The sequence below is a fragment of the Fringilla coelebs genome (assembly GCF_963513975.1).
Source record: "Fringilla coelebs genome assembly, chromosome: 13".
Lineage (NCBI taxonomy): Eukaryota > Metazoa > Chordata > Aves > Passeriformes > Fringillidae > Fringilla > Fringilla coelebs.
In genome coordinates, this window is record NC_140039.1 from 5,306,531 (window position 1) to 5,323,090 (window position 16,560).

Sequence of the window (16,560 nt, forward strand, 5' to 3'; positions counted from 1 at the left end):
CCACCAGTTAAGGCTGGTATTACCACATGACACAGATGATAAACTGTTTATTTTCTTGCTGTGATGTAACTGTTTATGAAGCTGTGACTTGAAAGTGCTTTAAATTTCATCAATTTCTTTCAGTAAAAGCACAAAGTTTTGGTAGAAAAATGTTAACATTCTGTTTCCTACTTCTGATAGATATTTTCTTTTAGCATTCTAAGGGGTTTTGCAGTAAGTGCAAGCATGATGGATATTTCAGAATCAAAATTCAACCACTCTCTGTAGTGTTACTGTAAGAGTGAATTAACTAAGTGAAATTCACTTTGTTACAGGCAAATAGAAAGCAAGTGGTCACACAGCAACTCCTTTTTGGGGCAAAGCTGAGTGATTTGTAGCTTTGTTGTGGAGGGATCTCTATTAAATTGAAATGGAAAGCGGAGACAGGTAGATAGTGTGAACTCAACATTTTTGGGGTCTCAGAGATTCTAATAGCCTCAACACATGGGCATTAATAATGAAAATCTCTTTTTGGGAGGTATTTTATGCCTTTATTTTTCAGAGGCTTTTGTGTGGTTTTTGTTGAGTTTTTTCCTAAGAAAGCTCTTTTACCTTGCTTAGAGAAAACATTGCCTCTAATTGTTCCTTCAAATTCAGAAAGCTACCCAAGCTTCCATAGAAACAACATTGTTTTTTTGAAGACTCCACAGTTTTTATCATACCAGAAATGCCTGTCCCTGGCTCAGGCAGATCCTTGAAGTTCCATCATCATTTACTCAGTAAGAACAATGTCTTCTATACCTTTTGTATTAATGTGGTGGTACCCACAGGATGTCTTCTGATCAATTTCTGTCTATAATGAGATTTAGCAAGTCTTGTCAAAATTCTGATATGGGATACTAGAGCCAAGAATGCAAGTCAGAACTTAGAAATCTAACAGATTCTAACTCCCCAAAAATCCTCTCATGCCACAAAGCACTGTGGTTCTGGAATTGCTTTGGCTATTGAATCCTAACCTCTCCTATTCTGCTCTCTTACTGACTGTAAAATATCTTTCCCTCTTGTAGTTTCAACAAACACACCTTGTACTCAGATCTGTTTACCTTGCATTTGTCTCTGGCTGGATTACTGAAAATATCATGTTCAGGGTTCTGCTGTACTATTAGCAGTTTCCTCTCTGAAATGTTTTTTGAATTCTGATGGGACATCTCTGCAGTCTTAGAAAGTTGCAGCTGGTTCACTCTTGAATTTATCTGTGAATAGAAGTCAGCTGCATCTGTGTGTGGAGAACAGGAGAAATGAGAATGCTGCTGTGCATCTCCCAGATCCCATTGCCTACCAGAAATGTTACTGGATTGGCTTAGCAGGATCTCCCTCAAAGCAATTCTCATCAGGGACTTGCCATGAAGGCTCTCCCAGTATTTATATATATATATATATATATACACACACACTATTTCATAAGACTTCTGAGTCTGGTAACACTTAGCAAAACCATTATTCCACTCTCAAATCCAATGGCCTTCTCAAAGTGTATTAATTTCCAATGTAAGCCTACAAAAATTATTTGCTCAAATATATTTTAGATAATAAACTAACTACGGTGATTTTTATGTTGAGCTGTCCTTGCATATTTTTGTCATACTGGTGGCCAAAGATTTCAAACTTGTTCCCATGTTTTTCTTGACCAAGAATTCTCAGGTCACTGTGTCCTAGAGTCACAAGCTGTAAAATGGTGACAATCCCATTTACTTGGTTTATAAAATTCTTTCAAGCTCACTGTTTAGAAGTGATGAGTTTTATAGTAAAGCCCATTCCACTCCCAATAGAATTGGTAATTTTGGAGAGTGGATTTGAGCTGCTCCCATCTGACATATGGAAATGTTGTGCAAGTTTCATTGCTGTGTATTTCTGAAGTGAGCACCCACCCCTTTGTTGTGTCCTTCATCCCTTGGCTTCCTTCTCCTGCTTGGTCTCCTGCCTCTGCTACTGTTGTGCTCCATTTTGAGAACATTTTTCCTTCATTCTCTGTCCCACTACTGGGGCTTTACTCCGGTGTTGTAACTTCACTTTAGGTCACGTTCCCCTGCTGAGGGCTTCTCCCAGGAGCAACTTCCACAGAGTGATGTCAGGCAAGCTTGATGCTCATTGTACTAAACCCCCACATGAATAATCTTAGTCACATCACTTGCATAAAATTCATTTTATGGTATCTTAATAGTGAAAAAGCACACCTTGAAGAAAAAATATGTTCATGGTCACAATAAATTGTGATTAATCTGTATTTTAGTGGTGTTATCCTATGCAAATCCAGTGGAGAATTTATTTTGGGTCTTAAGAGTCTGAATGTTTGATAAGAGAAGAATTCTACTTGAATGAAAATACTTGCAGCAATATGTGGTGTTTTGCTTAAATTTATTATAAGACTACATATCCCGTAGAGTATAAAAATCTAATAAAGTAACTATGGTACAAATGAATGGAACCTATTACTGTGACTTTAAAAATAATTTTTAAAAAATTAAAATATGTTTGCTTAAAAAAAAAGCATCCAGATAGAAATGAATAGCTCATTCCTCTAGGTCATCAGAATCTGTGTTTGAATACAGGAAGTTTTTAGGGTCATCTAAAACAAATAATTTAACTTTTTTTTCTTAAAATTTCACTTGGAAGAGAGCTTAACACTGCAAAATGTTTGGTAGAAAATCCAGTCCTGTGTGTGTTTTAAGAAATTAGATTCCTGCATTGCTAGAATGTTCATAGCTCAAGGATTTTTGGTTTTATGGACAATTTTTACAGTTGATGGTACCACTTAAAATGTTTTAAATTCAGTTAAATAAGATAGGACCAAGCTGAGGGCTTAGTTATATTCTTAAATCCTAAAATCTGATCTTATAGAGGGTGTACAGTTTGACCTGCTGTGTTTAAGCAGAATAGTGGAACTAGAAATAAAAATAGATGTCATAATCTTAAGCTTCAATTTTTACATTTGATGGTTTTATAATGAAACAATATGAAGAAACAAACTGGTACCTTACTTCAGTAGATAATATACAGCATCATATTTATGGCAGGAAGGGTTTAAATCAAAAATACTCTCAGTGAGTAGAGAGAATAAATAAAACTGCATTTCTAGAGATGGGGGTTGCAATGCAGAATTGGAGGGTTTATTTGGTCTTCTTCTGTGGTTTAAGAACAACACTGCAATAGGATCTTATGCATGAAAATGAATGTGGGGAGAGCTGCCTTGTGTTGATGTAGTTGTTTTCAAGGTGAACATGTTCCAGGTGGGACTCTTCATGCTCCTCCTCACTGTGGTCATGCTCGTCCTCGTGGTGGCTCTGAGTCCTGCAGATGCGTTCTGGGGGCACCCTCCTGTGACACAGGGCAGGAATCATGTTCTAGTCATGTTCTAATCATTGCAGAGAACTCTTAACTTCATCATTTATTTTAGAGTTGCTGTCTATTTAGATATTTGAAAGTGTTAACTTCATCAGTACATTAAATTTTCTCAGTTACACATTTACCAAGGACTTTCAAAAGCCATTCTTTGGAACATTCTCTCTGCATTGTTCTCTCATTTATATCATCTACTTAGTTTTCCTGAGGAAAGTATTGCCACGTGTTGCTGAGTGAAAACTTAGTCTGACACGTGGGAATTCTCTCTTTGTCATTCCTTTGCCTTACCAAACAGCACAGAGAGCCTGAATTGAACATGTGGCTCCACAGCTGGGGCTGGTGGAACCTGCTCACCCGGTGACTCCAGCTGCTGACTCCTCCCATTATTTTGTTATCACTTTGGGCTCTGCTCCAGCTGGTGATTGCTGGTGATGAGCATTTTCAGTAACTGTGAGGAAGGGGGAGATCTCACTTCTATCATATTAAGAAATGTTGCAGAAGAAAACTCAGGATGCAGCTCCTCCAGTTTTTTTTTAACAAATATCTACTTAAAAATAACAAATTCTTAAAGCAAAGCACATCTTATTTCTTTTGATGTCATAAATGTAAAAAAGAGCTTGGAAATTACCTTATTTTATTATTGTTCAGTCTTAGAAAACGTAGTTTCCTCATTTCATCAATCCCAAAGGGTACAGCCTTCAATTCATTGTGATCCAAAAAGAGCTCCCTCAGGGAGTGGTAAGCTCCAAAAAATGACACTGGGTCAATGCCATCATCAGTGAGTTTGTTAAAGGACAGGTAGAGATACTCCAGCCCAGGCCTCATGTGGCCAAACACATAGCCTGGAATTCTTTCAATCTGATTTCCTATAAGTACCAGATGGAGTAAAGATTTTGGCAGGTAGGAGGGAACATGATACAACTTATTATAAGAGAGATCGATTGACTCCAAGTTCCTGCATTAAAGGAGAAAAGAAAAAAAGGCTGAAACACCTCTGAGCTCCTGGCCTGGCAGTGCTGTGCTCTGTGCAAGGCTCTGCTTCATGGCATTACCAGGGAATGACATTTCCAAGGGAAATTCCTGATAATGGAGCAGAGTGTGTTTTAGGGAACATGGTCATGCATAATTGCTCTGGGAATAGAAATAATTAAGTCATGAATTACAATCAAGCACAAGGATTTTGTTGATGGGAAGAGATCTCCAGTAATGAGGATGGGGGGGCTGGGGGGGCAGAACAGGGGAATCCCAAGGGACTAATTTGGGATTGCTGCAATAATGAGTTACACTGAAGAACTGGAATAACCTTGGGATTTCAGTCATTATCCCATTAACAGGGAGTTTTAAGCTTTGTTCTGAAGCCCATTTGTAATGGAGTTGTGGGAATGAATCAGTCCTCTGTGCTTCACTTCCAGGCATGAGAGATGCTGTCAGTAGTAACAGCGTGGTTGTTTTCAGCTTAAGGAATTCACAAGTTCAGGAAGCAAGGGATAGGGCTGCAGCTGCCAGTGATGGCCAGGTACCCTGCTCAGCTTGGCAAATTATTTAGCAGAAAAATCAAATCAAATTTAGCACTATCATCTTTTACTACTTACATTCTCATTGCTCACTCTGCTTATATTCTGCTCTTAAACAATGCAGCTGCACGATCTTCCCTTCATCTTATTGATTTTTATAATTTTTAATCCAATGGGAAACAAGGCTAGGACAGTATTAAATTATTTAAAAATTACCTGTGAGATAATTATGTATCAATACTAAATTACCATATAATTGTATATAGTATTATTTATAATTAATGTTCTTCTTTGAATGGGTGGTCAGAAAAAATATTGACTTTTATATTAATATGGTACAGATTTGAGGTAAAAGATCTTTTTATTTGACAGCTGAGTGAGTATCTTCTAGATTATACAATTAGGCAAAGGAAATTTAGAAAAATTAGCAAAGGAAAACAAATCAAAGCATAATTACAACTCTAAGTTAAAAGCAATGAAGTGCAGATATTTATTTGATTATTTGACTCACTAAAAACAGAGAAAAATTAAATAAATGTGTTTTAAATATCTGGTACTTACTCTTGGTTTATCCAAGCCAAAGGTGCTATCCTGTGCTCTTCTAGTTTGTTATGCTTTAGTCCAATGATGTTGATGTTTCTGGTATGGTTAAAGCAAATTTCTGACACTTCTTCAATTTGATTATGTTCAAGATATAACTCCTGTAAGTGCATTTGGGAAGAAAATTTGTGAGATCAGAATAGGCTGTGTTTTCCCATTGCAAATTCCAAGTGCAGCAATTACCTGTCCCATGTATTCCCTGGGCTATGTTAATTCTGAATCTGAACCAGAGTCAGTTTGTAGCTGGAGTGGGACCTTGAGAAACCCAATTTTTTAAAGCAATTGTTTTGTTTTCTCATTTGTGTGAATACATATTGCCTTGAAAGGGCAAACAGAAGGAATTGCATCTCTTTGGGTGTTTGTTGAGGGGGGGTTGCTCTTGTTAGTATTTATTTTGGTTGTTTTGGGGTTTTTTTACCTCAAGAGTGGCAGGAAGACCTTGTGGTATAATTCTAAATTTATTTCTTCCCAGTCGCAAATAAGAAAGACTTTTCAAAGGATAAAAGGCCAAAGGACTGACATTTGCTTCACTAAGTTTATTTCCTTCTAATTCCAGAGTGACCAAGTTCTTTAAATCTAAGGAGAAAAAGTTTCATTTCAGTTAATTAATGCCATCTTATATCTTGTTAAAATACACATTCATAACTTAACAGTCTTAACCATTACCCAGATCAGTTCACAGCAATGAAAAATAAAAATTAACAGATTTTATTATCTCATAATCTCGGACTTGTTCATAGGTTTGTAGAGCTTTAGAGGTTGGTCACAGCTTTATTTACATTTTCCTCTCCCAGTCCAAATGGGAAGGGCAGCAGCTGATCCAGTTTAGCTGGGACTCTTGGCAGGAGAGGAAAGGAAGCAAAAAGGTCCATCAGATTCTGACATGGATGGTACCCTTTCTTTTTTCTTTCTCTTTTTTCTATCAGCCTGTGTTTAAACTGGCTTCAAATGATCATGGTTGACTCCAATTATATTCTCCTTTATCTTTCATGGATATCAAATTCTGTTCACTTCCATGCAATTTAAAAATAACTAAAATGGTTCCACCACACATAAAGCCATCAGGTTCAAGGTGGGGATAGTAGGTGTCTTCAACATGCTTCAAATTCGCCTCCACTCAGTGACCTTAAATATAAACTGCTTAGGGAGGGGAGCAGTTGCATAAGGGAAAATATCATTTTAAAATACTTTCTCATGCAAGTCTTTCAGCTTCTGTTGCCTTTTAAAGACATAGCACTTTAAAGCTAGCAATTATTTTTCTATGTCAAACCAGGTTCAACATTCAGCTTTTCAAATTTATTTTTGACTTTTCATATTATTGATATTCATTTTTTAAAATACCTTTTAATCCGTCTTCATCAATGGCATGAAGTTGGTTGTCATTTATTTTTATTTCTTCCAAAGTTGATGGCAATTCAGAGGGAATAAGTACCAGCATATTTCCATCCAAATACAAACGTTTCAGCTTTTTCAGGATCTTATCACAGGGAGGAAGAGCATTTATATTATCAAGGTGCAATATATGCAGGTAAATATTGAGTTAAGATTTTCTTAAACACACACTCTTAAGGGTTTTCAGCAGCAGTGCAGTAGTGTCCAGTGTTTTGAATTAAAAACTATTAGTTTTTCCTGTCAGTCTAATTAATAGGCTACTTTCTGCTAAATATTAACAAAAGTGTCAGGTAATGTCACATGTAACCCAAAGAGCTTCCCCACAGCCCTGCTGCAGTTCCCCAGGATCACTGTTTGCATTCCTGCTGCTCTCTGTGAATTGTGGAAGAATTGCCTCACTACCCTGGCACAGTATTCTCTCCCTCTCCCTATTTAGGACTTCAAAGTACATACATTTAGAAATTACATGCTTATCCTCTTGATCTGTGAGCAAACTGATCATTTTCTGTAGGAAATTTCAGCAAATTTCCTCAGGCAGAAGGACAGCAGCTTTCAGTAACTGAGGGTTATTATGCTAAAGCCAGCTTAAAAAATTGGTAGGAAAAATTATCATATCTTAATTTTAATTCTTGATTATGGAGAGAGATTTCTCAAAGTAGCTATTGGGTTATACAATGCTTACTTATACAAGGTGCAAAGTGGTTTAGATCCATAAACTGAAAAGCAAAAAACATTGTTTTAAGCAGCAATTACTGAGAGGGTAGCAGAGGAGTTAGGGTTTCTTACTTTGAATGCTTTGGGACCTATGCCAGGAGAGGTAATGTTATTTTTACTCAGATCAATCCATTCCAAATTAGGTATCCCATTGAATGCTTCATCTGAGATAGTAGTGATGCTATTTCCTGGGACAGAAGGCAAGAAAAAAGTTTCAGTTATGAAATACAGTCTGCACCCGAGGTGTGTAATATTGCATCTAGAAAATATATCACAAAAATAGCATTGTGGACAGTAATTTTGTGTAGATGTATTCATCTTAGTATTTAAACCCCAGCATGCCAATCTAATGTTTTTCATTTCTTGTTTTAAAGGCATAGCTGTAAAACTAGTTCTAAAACTTTTCTATATTAAGGAATGACAAAGCATTAACAGTGCTGCTGACTGCATTTGAGGGTGGATGATGTTAGAAAAGTCATGCAAATTAGATCCATTGATTACCTGTAAGGTCTAAACTCGTTAGGTCTGGATCTGAGATGGGAGGTATTTGTGTAAGTTTGGCATTAATGCAGCTTACTGTGGTGTCCGAGGTGGAACATCCAGATGGCAAAGGAGGAGCTTCTATGGGTGGAACAGGAATTGGGAAATGAGATGGAATTCTGAAAGCACCATCATCTTCATCACTGTCATGGTGCCCATCTCCTGCAGCTCCCGTTCTGGGGACAGGCAGCCTCCCTCTGTGCCGCCCTTTGTGCCTCCGGCGATTCTTTTTGCCTTTCCTTTTTCTTTTCTTCTCCCCTCTCTTGTGACCCTCCTTGTCTCTGACCTCTGTCACTGCTGTTGGAAGCAGCTCATCCTTCTCCATGTGAGTTTGTGCTGATGGCAGAACACTGGTGGTGTCAAGGTCCTTGGGCTCTGGAGAGTCACCAGATAACTCACTGATGTCATCCAGTGAAATTATACTGGAGTCCAGTGAGGAGGCTGATGAGGGAAAAAACAACAAAACAACACAAAAGAGTCTGATGAAACTAAAATATTAGTAAGCACTCTGTCCCACATACTGTAGAAAGTTTTGACTATAGAATATTATTCATCTTAGAATACAATTCATGTGGTCTTAAATTGCTGCTTGAGAAAAGAGACACTTGACTGAGAAATTATGGAGGCAGCCATACAGATGGGTTTGTACACAGCTACAATTCCTGAGAATGCCAGACAAAAAGGTGGAAAAATTAATATAGCTTTCATTATCTTCCTTTTTGACTTCCTATTAATTATGGGTTTTGTGCTGATGGAGGTGTCTAAAGAGGAAAAATAATGTGTCTGGAAGTGGGAGCTAATTTGGAAAAAATTCACAAAGGTCAAGACTTGTTCTCCTCCAAAAGGGATTGCCAGAGAAGGAGTTGGCTGCAGGTGGGGATCTCACCAGGGAAATGCATTAACTCCATTACCAAAATACAGTTTTTACTTCCATAATAGGACAATTCTAATAAAAGGAGTTCAAATGTCTCAGTCAACATGACTTTTACAGTTCTACAATGAATTCCTATGATGTCTCATTTCAGAGTGTCACATGCATATACACATGAGGATAAATATTTCTTACTGTAGGAGAAGATTGAGTTCATTACTTTGCAGATATAAAAATACTGGGAGTGTGGGAAGGAAAGGAAGGAGATCACATCTCATGTTTATCTCCTCCATTCTTTTTCTTTTTAAAGGTACCAGTTTTATTTAAATTGTTGTGGAATACCAAGACTGTAGGTCTGGGGCTTCTCTTGTGAATTGACTGTGTTCTCTTGATTTACTTCAAATTGCTGCATGTTTTTGCACTCCTAACAATGATTTACCACTCAGTATGTCTAATCCATCAATAATGATCAGTAGTTATTGATTGATCCTTTGTAAGTGGGAGTGGGATAAAAAATATAAATAGATGTTATTTCTTTGTACATTTAGAAAAGGGTGAAAGTAAAAAAAGAAATACAATTATTTTTACTACCGCATACTTAGCATCTTCTTTTCTTTAAATGCTACATCAAAATCATCTAACAGAGCACTCAGAGAAACCAAGGTTAACTTGAGTAGAAACTCTGGAGAGCTGCTTTTATCATGGAATTCAGGATAATGTGTACCTTGTAACTCTTGGGATCATTCAATGCAGTGTTTATGTAAGGTTTTAGAAATCTGTGGTGTCCCATACCAGTCTCAGAACACACTGGGCAGCACTCTCCTGCAGGAATGACAGTCTGTGGACATGTCAGAGGGTGGCACATGGCTGTGTCACAGATCACCTGTCCCTGGGAGCACAGGCAGGTGACGCAGGGCTGGGGAGACCACACGGCTTTGTCGAACATGATCATCCCGTTAGCTGTGCACTGCCCCTTCTTCCCTGGGAACACAAAATGGGACATGGGAGTTTAACAGCTGAAAGTGAACCAACAGTGCTCATTTGAAACTTTGGAAAGAAGCACTACTATTTTGTTCTCATTTTGAAAATATGTAAAATACACCCTATTCAAAGGATGTTATCATTATTCCTTTTCATAGCTGTATTTTCTTCAGCTTATTAGTAATCTCCAGTTATGGAAAGCTTGAATATTTTTTCCAGACCTTCTTCTATTCCTCTCCTGTGCACTACAGATCTTTTCTAATATCTTGCACATTAAATGAGAAAATTTTATTAAGGCCGTGCAGAACTGGGAAGGTAACAATATTCAGTTTATTGTGACATTTCATAGGCTTGGTAGAAGTAAAGCTCATTCTGGGATGACTGATGAGATGGCAAAAATTTCCACTTCTCTGTAACTTGCTTTATCTGAAAAACAACAACAAAAAGAAAAAAGGCAAAAAAACCTCTTTGCTAGAAAAGCAGCAATCTAGAATAACTTGTGCTATGAAATACTCTGTCTCCCAGATTTCTGGACATGTATCTACAAAAGATTGAGATCTCCCCTGGGTACCAGTTGAAATTTTCAGAAAGAAATGTAATTTTGTGAACTCTAGTCAGATATTCAGTAGGCAAGTGATTTGGAGAGCACAGAGACTTGGGAAGGAAACTTATCCCAGTCTTCCTTTCCTTCCAGTGGTGGAGTTCACCTCAGCAGAATCTTCCCTGGGCAGTTCTCACCCAGACCCCAGGATAAACATTGCACTTTAGCATGTTGCTTCTTTATTTTTGGCCTTTTGAGAGAAGGAAAACCAAGGTTGAGATTCTTCATCCCATACAAATATTCCTATTTTTGTGCGTGCCTCTAAATCTGGTTGAGAAGCTGAACTCCCTCACACTTTCCTTTTTCTAATTGACCTAAGAATGTATTGCTGAAGTGTTGTTTTGAGATGAAAACCCATTTCCAAGTTAACTTTGTACTTCCCTGCATATAAAGAAGAAATTTCCTCTTTTCCTATTCAGTTTGACTTCATCCTTCAGGTGAAAATTAATACAGTGGGAAAATCTTCTCTCACCTGAATCTGCATGCCAAGAGACTTTAACTTGTGTCACACAAATTGTCTTTGGAGGGGTTCTTTGCAGGGTTTGTTTTCCCACACTCTGCCCTGCTCCGTGCCTGGGTTTTTAGTTTCATTTAAAAATTATTCAGGATAGCCTCTAAATAACCTTGTAATACTATTGTAAATATTTGGTTTTAAATGTCTCTGGGATTAATATTTGTCTCAAAATGTGGAATTTTGCAAAGTCTTTCAAGGTAGTCCTACTTCGTAACAAAGGTTCTTCATTTTTCCTTCTACTCAAAGACCACTGGATTTCAATCTGTTTTCTACAATAAAAATTAATTGTCAGAATAATCGAGTTTGGTTGATCCTCTATATTCCATATATTTTAAAAAATGCTTTTATTTAAATTGCTCTTACGATGGAAAAAGCAAGAAATTAAAGTTTTGAGTAGTTCAGTCTTGTTTTTTCAAAGGTCTGGGACATCTCTGCCTCATTTCAGCTGCATAATGTTGTGCTCTAAGCAACTCCAACCATGTCAACTGGAGGAGGAGAGGAATTAGCCCAGGCCAAGTGTTAGTTGGCTTTAAGTCCCTTGTCATTCCACCCAGGTATCTGCAATCCAGCTGTTTGCTGGATCCTGATTTTGGGGTTTATGTGCTTGCCAGTACACCACAATACTTCTTTTAAATAACCTCCAAAAGAAACACAAAAAGAATCCTGCACTTTCTCATGTTAAACAATAAAACAATAACTGTTCCAGAAGAGCATACTCTGGCCTGAGAAGGAAATTCTTCCGTGCTTCCTAAAATTCTTTCTTTTGTTTTAGCTACCAGCGTGTATCAGAAGTCAGAGCAAATCTTGTCTGAATAAGCATAAAGATCTGAGTTATCAGGCTTGGCCTCTGCAGGCTTCTTTGACAAATTATCCTCTTTTTTCCAGTGTACATTAAAGCTGCATAAAAGGCAGGAGCAGTGTATGCTCAGACAAAGGTTTTACCCTTTGGGTGCATTGCAGAGCTGCTGTCTGGCACTGTTGGGATTCCCAGAACCCCTGTGAGACACAGAAAGGCTGTGCCAAGGTGCTCCTCACAGCTCCTGACCACTGAGTCACTTCAGCTTGGTGGTGTGAGCAGGGAGAGGTGGGGGGTGAGAGGGATCAGAGATGGTGCAGCAGTGAACATCCTACTCTGCTCTGCCTAATGGACAACTGCAAATTACCTCATGTTGTGGCCAACTGTTTGATTTAATTTAAATGTTCACATGGTTCTGATCTGGAGGAATTAGATATGTCTGGTTACTGTTAAACGTCCATTTAGCTGCTGATTTTCATCCTGCATATATCTGTAAATTTGGGTGGGTTTGGTTTTTTTTTAGTCTACTAAGAGCAAAACAAGTAGCTAAGAGAATGGAAATTAATGTTTGGATTGCATTTTCTTCTATTCTGAAACATGATTAATAATAGTGTTCTATTATTTAATAGGCTCTGTTTTTTCCAAATCTGACATTAACTTGAAAAAATTTTGAACTTTAAAAGCTAGACTAAAAAATACCTTGTGGTTCCAGTCTTTGGCAGATGAGCATAGGACTTTTAACCTTTGGAAATATGGTGTAAATTCAGCCTGGAGTTCCAAATGAAATGAGTTCAGTGGTTTTAGCTCAGCTTTTGGATGCAAGTCCAGATAGAAAGAAACAAGCGGGGCGGGGAGGGGGAAGAGCTGTGCATTATTTCAGCATGACTGATGGTCCTGACAGAAACCCTGGAATATCTTACATGAAGTGTATGCTACTTACATGGTATTTTCCTCTGTTTAATTTTAAAAATATTTTTAAATTAGATGTTTGACATTAGTAATATGTGTAATGTTGTAATACACACTGAAAATGCCAAAGTCCAGAGATTTGCTAGTTTTCCTATTCAAACCCCTTACTTTCAAATATTTTATTTTAAATGGTTCAGCCTTTCTGAAGTAAGGACTCACAACAAACACTACTTGTGGAGAAAATGTGGCTGATTTATGTTTGGCCATTTGAGACCTCTTAACCCAGTGGTCATGTCTGTTGTGTGACACACTGAAAGGCTTAAATTCTTGCTTATAAAAATAGATTATTATTATTATTATTATATATAGAATATGGGAATCAGGCCATTCTGGTTTGATTTTTTCCCCATAAAATTCATTAAGCTGCATATGAAGATTTTACTTAGTGTGTGATCTCTTGATGGAGGAATGGAAATATCTGTATCCATAAAATACATATTACTACAGGGCTGAAAACCTCTGGATCACCAAAAAGGCAAGTTTTATATAAATCATACTACTGAACCTCTATTAAATAAATCTGGGTTGTCAATATGGATGGAGCATAAGAGTGGCCTTATGTTGAATGAGTAGGTTTTTTTTCTCTTTTAACTCAGTTTTCCATCATAATGGTCTCATTTATAGTGTAACTTCCATATTGCAGCCACTACCAAGTGTTATCAAGTTATTTACAAAATCAAGAAATATTCCTGAAGGTTTGCATGTGCAATTTGCTTTTCAAAAATGCAACCCATAAAGTAAAAATAAAAACTTGAATCTGTTTTAATTAACACTGCTATTACTGCTGTTGAGGCCTCAGTGAATTGTTAATTGATTTAGGTGATATATTGAGCAATAAACTTTTCAAAATGGCCTTCAAACTTGGAACACAAGTTTGGAACACATTGGAAGTTATGAAAATACCCCAACAAATTTCTTGTTCATTAAGATCAAAAAATAATGCGGAAAACTTGCAGGAAATATTCAATATTACTGTTACCTGGCAAAACAGGGTTTGATAAAAAGCCTCATGATGCCACCCACAAAATCACTGCAGAAGGCAGCAGGAATGTGTGGAAGTAGAGCTAAAACAAAGCTTTACTGAGCTGATCTGTCTGAAATGAGAAGCCAGCCCCCAGGGAGCAGAGGGGCTGTGTTCTCACCTGGTAAGACACTGTAGGTGCTCTCGTGCTGCCCCAGCCCCACCAGGGAGTCAAAGACTCCCATGACGCTGTCATCGATGGTGATCAGCGGGATCCTGGGCTCCACCCCGGCTGCCCTGGGGCTCCTGTGCCCGGCCCCCGGGGGGATCCTCCTCCTCTGCCTCCTGCCAGGGCCGCCTTCAGCTGGGCACAGATCCCTGCACAGCCAGAGGAGCAGGAAAGAGCAGAGCAGGGATGGTGCCTGCATCCTCTATGGGTCCCACAGAGTGCCCTGGAATGGGAAAAAAGAGGGAAATCAGGGACCTGCAGAGCTTTTAGGACCTTGTCAGTCACACGCAGCACTTTTCAAGGCAGGTGGACTAAGAAAAGGAAGGTTAATATAACCAAGGCTCCCCTTGGAAAGAAATTGCCCTCTGAGAGCTGCAGTGAGCAGTTTGATTGGAGTGATTCTCCAGAGTCTCCATCAAACAGGCACTGGTTTGTGTTTGGGGCTGCGCTCTAAGAGGTGGCTTAGATTTGCAGCGCCAGAGGCATTGGCTGTTCAGTAATTGTTGCTTCTCCCAGCAAGGGACTTCTTGAGACTTCTGTAAAGTGTGTCTTCCTTTTATTTATTTCTTCCAGAGTGTTGTAATTTCTGAGGGTTGGAATGGAAAAGTAACAGAAAAATGCCCAATTCATTTGTGATGTGCTGCCCCAAATGCTTTTGGGTTGACATTTCTGTGCAAGGTGTTTTTTCACTGTAAATGAAGAGATGTTGCTTTTCCATCTGTCTCTGGCCATCCTCCTCTCTAACAGGATCTGCTTGGTTCTGCAGAGGACACCTTCAGGAACTTTGTGCTATTTGTGACATCCCACAACTGCTTTTCCAGTGGAAGTTGTTATGAAGTGTAGGCTCTAGTATGGTCGACCTAGAATGGGTTGTGTTCTGCATTTACTTATTAAAAAGTTCAAAATAATTGAGCCTTCTTATGCTCGTGACAGAAAAATTACATTTACTGTCACCAATAGGTGGCATTCCAAAACAGAGCAGTCAGGATTCAGGAGCACACAAGGAAGGAAATCCAGCAGTGGATTGCTGTACCAGTGTGGAAATAAGAGCCTGTACATCCAGGGTCATTAATGATCTGTCAGAGCTGTGTTGCACAGTTCTTTCCAAAAGGAAATGCTGCTGTCCTGTGGCCTGTTTTAACTGAGACAGCACAGACAGGAGACATTTGTGTTCTTGGGAGAGTGAGAATTCGTGAAGGACTTGGAGCTCTTGGGCTTTGTGGCCAAGACAAGGCTTAGAGCATGGCCGTGGTTTTTCTCTGAGGAAGTTCTGAAGGGATTAAAAAATGCTTTTTCTTAATGGTCATCAGTCTGTTTTTGCATGTCATCTTTCACTTTGGAGTTAATCTTATTATAGTTATATTGTGCAAATATTGGACAATATTTCAGGAACTTGAACTGTGGTTTTGCCTGAATTAGATTTTATTTAAAAGCTTGGTATTTTCTGATTTATAGAACAGATCACATTTTTGGTACAAGCTGTCTAACTGCTCTTAATATAAGGCATGTGATTGATTGCATGTTTTCCATGCTTTCCACATCATAATTCTCCTCTATTTTTTTATTTTCATGTTTTAAAGTGGAAAGTTGCCAGTAAATCAACTTAAGAGTATGCATTTTACTTCTTTTTAATATTGTCATTTCCATGTTCCACTATTTTAAACTTAAAATGTAATTGCAAATTTAGATATTAATTTGCAGGACTTGAAGTTAATATTTTTATTTCTATATGAAGGGAATTTGAGATGCAAATGTCTCACACAAATCCTCACAGCATCTCCTGGAATGGCAGGTTTTGAAATTAATCCAAACTTTAGTTTGTTGCTTTCTGCCCCTCAGAAATCACTTATTCCAAAATGCTGTATGAACTCTATGGCTTTTTATTTACATCAATTACTGTTAGTTAACATCTCAGATAGATGCAGAAGCTTGTCCCCTGCACTGGAAATGCCTGATCTTGTTGAGAAAGTGCTCATTTCTGAGTGCCTCAGGGGAATGAGGCACAGCCTTTGGTGTCTGCCTCGCGTGGTAATGAGTGGCTGTAAAATTACACAGGAAACTTCTGTTCCACAGCCTGGGCTGAAACACACTGAGAGCCCTCAGGGAAAACTGGATGTACAAAGGAAAGGCTTGCCCATGTGTGTTCATTCTGTCAAGTTTCTGACATCTTAATTATGGTTCCATTTTTCTGGGATACTCTGTAATAACACCAGAGCTGTGCAGTTACAATGCTGCTACATTGCACTTGGGCTTTTTTAACATTTAACCATTTCTTCCTGTGACCAGAGGCACATAATGGCATGACTGAAATACTTTTCCATTCTTCATTTCTTTTTAAAAGTCAGGAATAATAGAGAGTGAATTATATTACATTAACTGTACAGATAATAATGTATATTAAAAGATGCTTTGCTAGGAACTTAGAGTAAAATTCTATAGTAAAGCAAATTATTTTAAAGTGAAACTTGGTTTCACAAAGTGCTTTATAAATACAAATTTT

General features: G+C 38.1%; 2 protein-coding genes across 2 annotated transcripts in view; one reads left to right on the forward strand and one right to left on the reverse strand.

The window, feature by feature from the left end:
• Positions 1 to 16,560, forward strand: part of CENPP (centromere protein P) — a gene marked incomplete at its 3' end in the record, with an annotated part of 112,387 nt that overhangs the window by 77,160 nt on the left and 18,667 nt on the right. The gene's annotated exons all lie outside the window — the stretch shown is intronic.
• On the reverse strand, positions 3,094 to 14,259 carry ECM2 (extracellular matrix protein 2; the record flags this gene model as incomplete). Its single annotated transcript, XM_084214368.1, has 9 exons — positions 3,094 to 3,354; positions 4,007 to 4,333; positions 5,454 to 5,593; positions 5,911 to 6,068; positions 6,834 to 6,969; positions 7,671 to 7,786; positions 8,100 to 8,579; positions 9,802 to 9,990; positions 14,013 to 14,259. The coding sequence occupies 9 exons, from the start codon at positions 14,257 to 14,259 to the stop codon at positions 3,147 to 3,149; spliced, it is 2,001 nt and encodes a 666-aa protein (XP_084070494.1). The 3' UTR covers positions 3,094 to 3,146.